At 35.8% G+C, this 13,186-nt stretch overlaps 1 protein-coding gene across 1 annotated transcript in view; it reads left to right on the forward strand.

Annotated features, from left to right (window-relative positions):
• The window catches only part of lrp1bb (low density lipoprotein receptor-related protein 1Bb), a 491,998-nt gene extending 479,021 nt beyond the window's left edge, over positions 1-12,977 (forward strand). The window contains exons 85-91 of the mRNA XM_052142560.1: positions 1,083-1,187; positions 6,178-6,291; positions 7,472-7,548; positions 7,855-7,945; positions 8,651-8,801; positions 10,016-10,090; positions 11,764-12,977. Coding sequence (XP_051998520.1) covers positions 1,083-1,187; positions 6,178-6,291; positions 7,472-7,548; positions 7,855-7,945; positions 8,651-8,801; positions 10,016-10,090; positions 11,764-11,904 — 754 coding nt within the window. The 3' untranslated portion in view covers positions 11,905-12,977. The remainder of the gene's footprint in view (positions 1-1,082; positions 1,188-6,177; positions 6,292-7,471; positions 7,549-7,854; positions 7,946-8,650; positions 8,802-10,015; positions 10,091-11,763) is intronic.
• The last annotated feature ends 209 nt before the right edge of the window (positions 12,978-13,186 follow it).

A 13,186-nucleotide genomic window follows, 5' to 3' on the forward strand; every position in this document is an offset into this window, starting at 1 on the left:
AACCCTTTGCAGGTGTTTAGCTGATTAGAGTGTGACAATTTGAGCCTACAATACTGAACCTTTTCACAATATTCTAATTTTCTGAGATTCTGAATTTGGGGTTTTCATAAGCTGTAAGCCGTAATCATCAAAATTATATCAAATAAAGGCTTGAAATATCTTACTTTGCTTGTAATGAGTCTATATAATATATTAGTTTCACCTTTTAAGTTGAATTACTGAAATTAATGAACTTTTGCACAATATTCTAATTTTTCGAGTTTCACCTGTATAGTTGTAGTGTTTTCAGTATAGCAAAGGGTGAATATAATTACAAATTCCTACTTTCTGTTTTTATTAAATTTTTCATACTTTCCTAACTTTTGGGGACTTGGGGTTGTAAGCACAAATGTAAATTTGCATAAAAATATTTTTATGGAAACCCAGCAATTCACAAATATAGCGATGTTTTAAGTGCCACGGAACCATGTATTTACACTTTTGCGGAACAGTCCTACAAATGGCTTACTTATTGTCTCTGTATATTAAGCTCGGACAGCAGAAAGCATTTTAGTTCTGAATATTATACACATCACCTTTAATAGCAAGCAAATACCTTAAAAATGTGTTTAAAATGGCATAATATAGCTAAATTTAATTATATTCAAGACAATAATTTTCAAGCAAGGATGGTAACATTCATGTAGCGCATAATGATACAAAGCCTAATTTATATATGGCTGTAACAGGTAAAGGTGGGCAAGGAGGAGGCGGGAACCGGCTGAACAGTCAACATAAACTTTAATGATAAAAATTAACTTAAAACAAAATAAAACATAAATGAACACAGACACACATGCAGCACGGCTGCGTGCGTCTCTCTCTTTCTCTCTCAAACTGGCGCCTCCAGCTCCCCTTTATCTCGCTATCCAACTGATCAGCTGGTTCAGTGCCAGCTGTGCACTATCAAGGCCTGGCCACGCCCTCCTCCTTGTCACAATGGGTTAGCCTTCAAAGTTCAAACCAATCATATTGAAATGACTCCTCGGTTCATGCAGCAATCACATTTTCTGGCTCATCAAATTTTTTTCTCTTTCTGCCAGCTGTACTAGTGGTCGAATTGCCTCCAGCTGCCAGTTATGTGATGGCTACTGCTATAACGGAGGCACCTGTCATCTGGACCCTGACACCAGCCTGCCCTTCTGCCAGTAAGAAATTACTAAGTGCCTCCTCTTGTACAAATTCCAATTCTCAGCTATTAGACCCACACAGCGCAGAGCCTTGGAAGCCTTACCATTCATTTTTTGAAAAGTTGCACAGATGTCAGCGACTAGTAAGTTCCCATCAATGAGCCCAAAATTACTTGCACTGGCACACAGTTTGAGAGACTTAAAAAGGACTGTATTTGTTTAGAAGTTGTTTTTCTTTAATCACTAATATTTTTGTAATTATTATTTCTAACAAGGATATCATATGCATTAACTAATGATACAAATTGAACCTTGATTTAAAGTTTAACCAAACCAACACATTCTAACTTCAAAATATATAGCTGATATTGCTGACATGACTGGTTAGAGCTAACACAAAGACTCTTGACTTGCGCGGTATAGTGTTGCAGATAGCATCACATCTACTGTAAATTTCTGCCATATGTCAATTTTCTCTGAATGCCTTTGTGTTGTACAGCTTTATGTAACTAGATACACACAAGATCAGTCTCTTTTCCATCTTTTTACTTTTGTTGCACCACCCACGTGGCAAACAAGGCCAAAGAGGTCAGTGATAAACGGGGCCAAAGCTAGAATTGTTTGAAATTTGAGCTTAGTGTTTCAACATCTGTGTGCAACATGACACCGGGAGTGCTGCTATACTGTAGCTTAACACTTTGCTTTAAGGTCAATATATTGGGAAATGTTAGCAAAAGTCATGTGAAAGAGCCTTTAGATGTCTGGAAACTATGATAATTTTTTAAGTACTGCTTGCTTAAGTAAGCATCAGTATCACTATTGCTGTTACATAGTTTAAGGATTGAAACAAACACCTAACCCTACAGTAAGTATTAAACATTTGAACATAGCAAGAAATCTCCAAGCAAACACCCTAATCACCAATCAATCACTGAGAACACATAGCAATTGCAATCGTCCTGGCATGTTTTACACATGCAAGCCCCGCTCACATCACATAGATAATATACCCATCTAGTGAAAAGTTTTTAAATCGCTCAACAGTTACAATTCAAACAGCACCTACATGGCTATTTATCTGTCATCGTAGAGTATGATTTTGTTGTCTGGTAGATTGTTGTTTTGGCTTTGAATTGATTAACATGAGATTCATCTTTTGTTGTGGAGGGGCTCCTGACAGGAAACCCACCCTGTGGACTTGTGGGACATATTGGGACAGTACCGACAACAGCTGGAGTCCTGTTCTTTTTGGTTTGGCAAGGAGGATTGGGTACATTTTGAAAGCCTCACAATTTCTTTCTGGCTAGAATAAATCTGTTTTCCCATTGCAAGAACTGATGAAGTCAGGGCACCATGTGTTTGTTGTTTCTGGGTAACAGAGGTAGCTGACAAACCTATCAGCTGTGACCAATGAAAACATATCTTTTATGTTTAGTATATGTTAGTCAACATATTTTTATTTGAGATATTTCTTTATATGTGCTGGAAATAGTTAGGGAATAAAAAGTGTTTCAAGACCTTGATTACTCACACATTTAACTTAGGCTTTGAAAAATCTGTGGAACGATGCAGTAGATGCTGATGTCCTATTTCCGTGATTTGTCCTTTTGTGTCAGAAGGCTGGGCAGTACGAGAGCATACAGTACATTCAATGTGATGATGGAAATGTTTCAACCAATAGAGGTAGTGAGATACTGTTTATACCACAGTATATCCTCAACACAGGCTATATATATATATATATATATATATATATATATATATATATATATATACATACACACACACACAGTTTGAAGTCAGAAGTTTACATACATATTACATATATCAGCACCAAACTTTATTAGCCTCAGACTGGACTCACAATTTATACTTAACACACTGGCAACTGACTATCAACCGACAGCTGAATGTCAACGCAACACTTCATATTTATTTCCACTGATTACATGGGGTAGAGAGAGGGGTACAGCGTATTTTTATTGTATACAGTCTTCTTATATTGTGTATACTGTATATTGTATAGTATTAGGTGTATATTGTATATTGTGATGTGTAACAAGATGCGTAAACTGTGTTATGTGTAAATCAGATGTTTATTGTAATTGTCATACTGTTATGTTGCTTGGAACCGTACCCAAGACTTTCACCCACTGTTGCACTTGTGTTTATGGTTGAGTGATAATAAAGGGATTATATTTTATTTGAAACACCTTAGCAAAATACATTTAAACTACATTTTTTACTATTCCTGTCATTTAATCGTAGAAAACTTTCCCTGTCTTAGGTTAGTTAGGCTCACTACTGTATTTTAAGTATGTGAAATGACAGAATAATAGAAGAGATAATTATTTATTTATTTCATCACATTCCCAGTGTGTCAGAATTGTACATACAAACTGTTTATATTTGGTAGCATTGCCTTTTAATTTTTTTGAACTAGGGTCAAACGTTTTGGGTAGCCTTCCACAAGCTTCTCACAATAAGTTGCTGGAATTTTGGTCCATTCCTCCAGACAGAACTGGTGTAACTGAGTCAGGTTTGAAGGCCTCCTTTCTAGCACACGCTTTTTCAATTCTGCCCACAAATTTTATATCGGATTGAGGTCAGGGCTTTGTTATGGCCACTCTAATACCTTGACTTTGTTGTCCTTAAGCCATTTTGCCACAGCTTTAGAGGTATGCTTGGGGTAATTGTCAGTTTGGAAGACCCATTTGCAACCGATCTTTTAACTTCATGGCTGATGTATTGAGATGATGCTTCGATATATCCACATAATTTTCCTTCATCATTATGCCATCTATTTTGTGAAGTGCACCAGTCCCTCCTCCAGCAAAGCACCCCCACAACATGATACTTCCACCCCCACGCTTCACAGTTGGGATGGTGTTCTTCGGCTGCAAGCCTCACCCTTGTTCCTCCAAACATAACGATCAATTTTTGTCTCATCACACTAGAGAAAAAGATCTTTGTCCCCATGTGAATTGCAAACTGTAGTCTGGCTTTTTTATGGAAGTTTTGGAGCATTGGCTTTGTCCTTGCTGAGCAGCCTTTCAGGTTATGTTGATATAGGACTAAGGATATAGAGAGTTGTCTACCTGTTTCCTCCAACATCTTCACAAGGTCCTTTGCTGTGGTTCTGGGATTGATTTTCACTTTTTGCACCAAACTACGTTAATCTCTAGAAGACGAAACGCATCTCTTTCCTAAGCAGTATGATGACTGTGTGGTCTCGTGGTGTTTATACTTGCATACTATTGTTTGTTCAGATGAACGTGGAACCTTCTGGCATTTGGAAATTGCTCCCAAGGATGAACCAAACTTTTTCTGAGGTCTTGGCTGATTTCTTTTGATTTTCCCATGATGTCAAGCAAAGAGGCACTGAGTTTCAAGGTATGCCTGAGTTTGAAGGTAGACCTGCAACCACAGGTACACCTCCAATTCAGTGCACCTCCTATCAGAAAATTGGCTAATAATCTAAAGGCTTGACATAATTGTCTGGAATTTTCCAACTGCTTAACGGCACAGTAAACTTACTGGAATTGTAACATAGTCAATTAAAAGTGAAACAATCTGTCTGTAAACAATTACTTGTGCCATGCACACATTTGATGTCCTAAATGACTTAAAACTATAGTTTGCTAATATTAAATATGTGGAGTGATTAAAAAATGTGTTTTAATGACTTAAGCCTAAGTGTATGTAAACTTCTCAGTTTCATTGATTTTAATAGGAATGATTTAGTTTTGATGCGTCATGCAAACACAGTGTGTGTGTATTTGGAAAAAGAACAAGAAATAATGGTTAATGATTTGCCACTCTTCTCACTCCCTGACCATTTTGTCCTATGCAATACATGTTTTATGTGACCTGAAATTATGGTGATTCCGATTTTATTACTTGCAAACACAGATTGTGTCAGGAGGCATGGATAGTGGATAGTTTCTCAAGTGTGGTGGTTAGTAAGCATTAAATTATGTCCAGTTTTATTCAGTATCCAAACTTAAACAGGTTTTAAATGATCATTTTGAAAAGCCTTCTAATTTTATGTACTTTAAAAGGCATTTATGGCAATGACTGGCATATTAGAGATGATGGAATCAATTTCTATGCAAATGATCTCATTTGGATTTATTTTTTTTGTGGGGTTCCAATTATTAGTTTCACTCATTAGCTCTGAATAACAGGAAATGTATGGAATGATGGATTTGTCTCTGCCAATGATAGTTGACCTGAAATGACTTCAATGTTAATTAATTCCTTTTCAAAGCCAAAGAATATTATTTTCTTTGGGAGGCAAGCTTCTTTACATCAAGGCATAGTTATTCATGGTGCTTGTACAGCCTTGCGAGAAGTAAACATGACATACTGTAGCCATACTGTGTAGGAATTTGATATGGACAGGCTTCCTACTTACGGAAAACCTGGAAATACATTTTGATTTCCATACAAGTTTGTTATTTGAGTCAGTCTTTTTCAATGTATTGGTTGAACTGGTTCACAAATCAATTAATAAAAAAAATGATTTGTGATTCGGCTGCCCTAACTTTTTTTTTAGCATTTTCTGTGCTGATTTTGAGGGCAATTAAAGAGATTTAAATATAGTAAAGCTGTGTTAAATTGAGCTGAGTGATACTACACTTTTATCGGTAGCTGAAAGCATCATGAAAATAGACAAAATATTTTATAAACTAACCTTCAAGAGGTGAATGAATGCATAAAACTTTTATGTATAATTGATGTCACAATTCTGCGAAAATCTGTGTGTGCAGATTCTAGCTGGGTCAGTGAGTTTTAATATTTTTTTAAATCCTCATCCAGTAATCACAAATTACTTGAAATGTCATGGAAAAGTCAGAGAACAGTGTGGGAACCCTGAATCCTAAACTACTACATGGACTAGCAAGCCACAAAGACCAGACTTTCTGTATGAATCATGCACATTTTACTTTAGATTGCACACTTATTTCACTGATTACTGTCCTCACTTCACAACAATGTCTTGCAGCTGCACGGCTGGGTTCAAGAACCAGCGTTGCGATGAGCTGGCCAATCCCTGTGATTACTACTGTCAGAATGAAGGGATATGTACAATAACTGCTCTTAACAAACCTCGATGCAAGTAGGTTTTACTTCTTAGAAGCCCTATCTTCACTATGCTCAGTCCATAAGTCAACATTGTGCCACCAATGAATTTATCCACCCCACCGTCCACTTACCATCCTGGAGAACACGCATCCCCACAACTGTGTTAATGTGAAAGTTATCCATTATTGCATAAAATCTTCAATGTTCTCTGTTTTGTTCTGCATTTGTTTTGTTCTGTATTTGTTCATGCACAGTCTCTGCTTTGGGAAGAATAACATTGGTATACAGTCAAACAATGTGGCTGCATTCAGTTTGTAATATGGCGATTGGTTCATTGTGTATAATCCAAAATGCCAGCAATATTCTAAGAATACAGATCATCTTCATTCTCATAACAACTGTTGATAAGTAAACTTCAAACATCTGTTTAATCATGCACATGACCCTCATTGGACTGCTTCCATTTACAAATTAAATGATTCATGGCTTCCTTTACGCTTTACTGCTTACTGTCTTATGCGTGGTTTGAGTGTTTTCACTGCACATTTGCCTACTCTCTCTTAAAGGACTAGTTCACCAAAAACGGGTTTTCAACTAAAAAAAAAAAAAAAAAACAAACATGAAAGGAGACTAAAATACTAGTGCACTATATTCCACGCCTTCTAAAGCTGTAAAATAGGTTTGTGTTAGGAACGGATAGAAATGTAAGTCATTATTCACTGAAAATCTTCCCCTTCAGCTTCGCTCTCAAAATGCAATGTGGCAGGTTTGAAGTCAGACATATTTAACATCATTGGTTTTAAACCTGGCACAATCCATTGATATGCCGTGTTTGAATTTAAGTGCAAAGGAAATTTAAAAGTTATGGTGGAGTGGAAGTTTTTTCTGTGCATCAGTCTGTTTATTACACAAAGCTATCATATTGCATTAGATCACTTGAAATATAGCACGCAACTGTATGGACTACTTTAATGGGGCTTTTTCAGTAATTTTTTAACTCAATAGCCTCAGTCCCCATTATGAAAAATAACGTTCTGGATATTGATGGCAGTATGTTCATGCTTGGCTGAACTTTTCGTTTAAGAAGTTTTTGGGCCCATGTCTGTTCAAATTAGATCTTGTTATGACCAAAAAATATATTTAATTTGAGACTGTCAGATATTTTATCCTTTTTCTGACCATTTTTTTTACTGTCTTTTGTTGTTTTAAATCAGATGTTCAGCTAATTGGTCAGGGACACAGTGTGAGAGGCCGGCCCCCAAGAGCAGCCGTTCAGATAACACAGCTGGAGGTGAGTGGCAAAGAGAGGTTCCATGGTTTATAAAAAGCCCTCCTCTGCTAATTCAATATGGAATCAGTCTCTGAATTATTTAAATGAAAAGAACTGTTATTTCATCAGTCTAACGACACATCTGAATATACAACTAGGCTTCGTGTTAAATATTGGCTTAATATCTTTTCAGCTGCAGCAGTGTTTATTTCATTTTGCTGTGATGGAGTATCTAATAATTTCCTGTTCCACCTGTATAGACACCTGGGGAAATATACTTTAATCGTGCCTTGTGCTTCTGGCTTTTTCTCGTCTTGTGTAAAACAGGAAGCATAGCTATCATTGTGCCATTAGTCCTGCTGGTTATTCTGATTACTACAGTGGTCACTGGCATCTTTATCTGCAGAAAGCGCCAAAGGTACTGATTGGAAAATATACTTTTAAGACATGGGACAAAACCGGCTACAGACGTGTAGTTTATGTACCTTAAACTCATGTCAAATATTTATGATAAATATTGCCACATTTATCATTTACGTTGATTAATGAATTGAGATTACAAGATGGTTTCAAAATGATTTATTGAATTTATTGAAAAATCTGTCTGGGTTGATATTTTTTTATTTATTTTTATTTTTATTTTTCCTTGTTTTGATAGCTTAGGTCCTACTTAAAATTTTAGAAATTGTCTAAAACTCCCAAACATTTTCTTAAAAATTTTTGTTTTCCTTTTTTCAGCACCCAGTAGATTTCTCTTTTTTTATATTAAAATTAAAACAGCATATCTGTTTTCTTTAAGTTTAATATATATTTTATATTTTTATGGCATTGAGTTATGACCTTAGGACAGGTGGTTTTTAGCACTTTTTTTATAAAGAGAAAATAAAATGAAATGGAACACTTATGTTAAGAATATTCTACTGATAGTTTCTAATTATGCCAAAGTGGAAATGTTGCTATTTCCAAAAATAATGTCAATTAAAACTGTAGGACATGTTTTATCCCATGTCTCAAGAATCAGCATATGTTCTATTTATGAATTCCATGTTCAAAAATGCACAGCACAATGAACAATGAAGTCTGCTGACCACTGCAGCTATTTCAGTTGCAACCTCTGTCACAGGGGGAAACGTGTACAACGGCAGCCCATAACAAATGGAGGCATTAACGTGGAGATCGGGAATCCATCCTACAACATGTATGAGGTGGACCATGACAACCATGCAGATGCCGGCAGCCTTCTCAAACCAAATTTCACACTCGATCCTCACAAGGTTTGTGTAGGCATTTTTTTTCCACAGAGGTCAAAGATGTATATCTATAGATAAATAATGTATAGTTGCAGAAAGAACATGTTGTACTGTTACGGGAATGGTGGTGGCGTAGTGGCTAAAGCACAGGGCTGTTAATCAGAAGGTCGTTGGTTCGAACCCCATGGCCACCACCATTGTGCCCTTGAGCAAGGCACTTAATTCCAGGTTGCTCCGGGGGGATTGTCCCTGTAATAATTGCACTGTAAGTCGCTTTGGATAAAAGCGTCTGCCAAATGCATAAATAAATGTAAATGTACTGTGTCTGTTGGATAAATTGCAACTCTAAATATGTAATATTAAAGGATTAGTTCACTCAAAAATTTAAATTCTGTAATTTTTCACTCACCCTCATTTAGTTCCAACCCCTTACTAAACCCATACTTTACATGGCAACAGTACATTTAAAATCTCCTGAAGCAATATGATAGCTTTGTGTGAGAAACAGACTGAAATTCAAGTCGTTATTTACTGAAAATCTTTCATAAACGTGCCAAGGAGAGCTACTGTACTGAGCTACTGTCATGGAAGTCAATGTTTTTATGAAATAACGACTTCAATTTAGGTATTGTTCTCACACAAATCTATTGTATGATTGTGGAATATATTGCTAATTTGGCCACTTTCGCTTTTTGCATTGAAACTTGAAAGCCTCAGTTCCCGGACATTGTAATTGTTAAAGAGAGACTAGTACAATTGTTTTAAAATATGTCATTTTGTGTTCCATGGTTGAAAGAAAATCATGCAGGTTTGGAAAAATATGAGGGTAAGTAAATGGATGACATGATTTTCATTTCTGGAAGAACTATTCCTTTAACTTCAGCTTGCACCAGGGTTTTTTTTTTCTTTTTCTTGCATCCATATAACCTGGGGTGACAGAACTACTAATAAAATATATTCATTAATCCTGTGATTTCTTTTACCTTGAGAATTTTCCTCATTACAGCTGCCAACATGATATTTTTTGCCCTTGCACATAATGGCAGTAGCTAGATGCTTTAGTGTTTTGTACTGACCTTTTGTTCTTAGAGGAAAAACATACATTCTGCTATGTACATATTTATGCTCTGATGCCTTGTCTAAATCAGTCTAAATCCAGCTTTTAAATTCAAGTTGTTTGGTGAAAATGATGTTCTAAATGTCGACTGCATGCTGGGGCAACTGTGTGTGTGTTCCAGGGCTGGTGTGTAAAATCCTGTGACCCTTGCACGCTGAATATTCACTCTGTCCCTAAAGAAGTAATACCTGGACAGGTGAAGGCTTCGGGCTCCTTTGTCCCACTTATTTAACTTGAAACACATTCTAAAAGACATTTTTGCAAGTACTATATGTGGTGTGATGGTCCTGCATGGATGTGACTTTAAAAAGCATGTCCATATGATAGTGTATGCATGGCTTATGACTAGTTTTTGGTAGTGGGGCTGTTCTTGTGTTCCTGTTTTTGGTTCTATCATTTTTGTAGGTTGATGGGGTTGTAAGTGACAGTTGTAAAACATTTATCATCCTGTGCTTGCATCAAGTCATCATAAGCATGATTAAAAACGACTTTACAAAACATGGTTTCTAAATGATGCAACTGGAACCCCATTTAACTTTTAAGCTGCAAAGGGACCCCTTGAATCAGCTTTCTCAGAATCCTGAATTCTGCACAATTCTGTTTCAATTTATGTTATCTTTAAAATGCTTTTTGATTTTAAAATGTCATAGTTCCAAAAGAGTGTTTCATTTAGTTTAATATGTTACAGGTGAAGGACGTAACTTCTGTGCCATTAGCATCACCAAATCAAATTGCACAATAATATGAATTATTATAAATTACCCTGTATTCCATTCGTTGGACAAATCCCACTCCAAACTCATGCCATTGGTTGAGCCAGTGTTGCTGTGTTGGGCTGGTCAGGATTCTCAAACAATCAGAGCAATGTTTGGAAAGTGCAATAGTGTTTGTAGTTTTCAGAGGATTCAACCAACGAATGGTTTACTAATATTAGTCTGTGCGTATTAAATTGCAGGGATGTGCACGGTTACCATTTTTAACATTCTGTTTATCTTTGAGTCTAAATAGAACAATACATAGACCTTCAAATTATAAAATATCACATTAAAATAATCAGACTGTCATTTCCTATTAGCGCTCTACCTGGGCAGATTCAAATTTCCATAAGGCAGCGAAGCCTCTTCGGGGTGCTTTTATATTTAAATGGTTTAAAATCAAATGGCATTGAACTTGTCTAATTATTGTACATAAATATGCATACCAGAGCAAAAGTCTTACCATTTGTCAAGAGATGAAACATCACTTGGTGAAAAACAAACTGGAATTATGTTTAATGGTGTAAAAGTCACATTTAGTCCTCTTTGCAACCAAAACTTCTTCAGAAAACAACACAATGTAGCACAATGAATGAAACACAACGCAGGCATCTCGAGATATGTTTATAAAAATGTATGTTTTTTTGTTGTTGTTTTTTTTTAACTTGGTGTCTAAAAATGTGGAGATCCAGCACGATGCTGAAAGAAAAAAACCGTCAGACAGTCAAAGACATCCGTCCAGCACGTGTTATATAGTATAGAGCAAAACAGCGCAGATGCACACAAAAGCATGTTTCAACAACCCGTAACTCACCCTATACTTGAAAAACTGAACACAAATTTGGCCGGAAAACCCGATGATTTGTTTGAACTTGAGTTGAAGACCTCTATTGCACATGTAGAATAATCAAATAGTGATTTTGATATTCTAATTGTGGGGTGTCGAATAGTTAACCGAATGTCAACTATCCGTGCACATCCATAGTAAATATTTAAACATCAAATAATTACACACTTCACCCTTAACATTTTTTGTCTGATTACTTTTTTTTTTTTTTACATCAATTTTGTGAATATGTAAATATAAATTGTCCACAATTCTCTTTCCAAACAGCCAATGAATTACTCCAATCCGATGTACGCAAAGATGTACCTTGATGGTCAGAACTGTCGCAAACCAGTCATCAACATTGACGAAAGGAGAGAGCTACTCCCAAAGAAACTTGAAGGGACGATTCGAGAAACTGCCGCATAGCCTGACTACACTTTGTACCCTTTTTTACTTCAATGTACAAAATGTAAAAAACATAAGGAAAAAAAGTTATATTTCAGATATCCTGTTTATATTTGTTTTCTTGGCACTATCAGCATTACGCCTTTATGTCTGTGACAATATTTGGAATCATACTTTGTTTTTGTTTTTTCAGTACACATAAATGTACTACACTACACGTGATGCACAGCTGCTTAGTTGCAAATTGTAGATCGGTAACGAAACTACAGTAGCAGAATCTTTTTGTTTATTATTATTATTTCATAATTTTATATATGCTACATACATTGGGGCGTCATCACAGTGACTTGTGTGTGTGTGTCTACTTCACATTACACTGTGAAAGCTTTTTCATTTCCTTTCAATATTAACCTCATTTATCTTATTTCATTATTCTAGACATTTATTTTTTGTATCATTCAAATGATTGTTATTTTCATGTAACATTTTCTCTTTCTTTTTCATCTACCCCTTTCTTCACCAACATAGGGCTAATCCAACAACTTGACATCAGTCAGTTCTTATTGGAGAAATTAGTTTTTAATCCATCCAGACAAATGCTGCAATTAAAAACCATGTTTATCAACTCCAACCATGCTGGGATAGCTCAACACTAAATAATAATATTGAGCAAGTGCAGTCTGGTCTATGGCTTGACAAATGCATCTTTATAGATCTGATATCCATTTGATGGTCATAAACTACAATCCAGTAATATAAAGGATGGAATTATTCAAAGGCTGTGTGTAAGACATACTACTTTTCTAGTACTTTATTTGCTTAAAAATAACCATGGGTTTAGCAATACTGCTATACTGGTTTCATCAAGCAAATTAAGGCTCCGGAATTGACTCCATCACTGTTAGACAACAGACAAGATAACATGTATAGGCCACTGATGTCTGAGAGAATCAGATGTTACTGTTAAAAGATAATTTTAGAGTATTATGAATTAAATCATGTTACCTGTTACTTTCAGAAGGGATGCTACTAAGATACAAAAGATTTTATAATTTTGTATTTGATTTATACTGTATGTTGTTTGGCTGCTTGTATTTTGGGAAAAATGTATTAAATGTAAGTACTTTTTATATAAAAAGCAAATCAATATAAAATAAAGACATTTTATTTCAATTTCAAAGCACAGCAGTCCTGTTTCTCTCCATACTACACAGCTTTAGAACGAGTTCTTCCTTAACATCTAGCTTTCAGTTTGAGTGTCATATCCTGCTTTGAACTTGGGCAGGAGTATTAAAAGCTGGAC

Source organism: Xyrauchen texanus, chromosome 14, assembly GCF_025860055.1.
Source record: "Xyrauchen texanus isolate HMW12.3.18 chromosome 14, RBS_HiC_50CHRs, whole genome shotgun sequence".
Lineage (NCBI taxonomy): Eukaryota > Metazoa > Chordata > Actinopteri > Cypriniformes > Catostomidae > Xyrauchen > Xyrauchen texanus.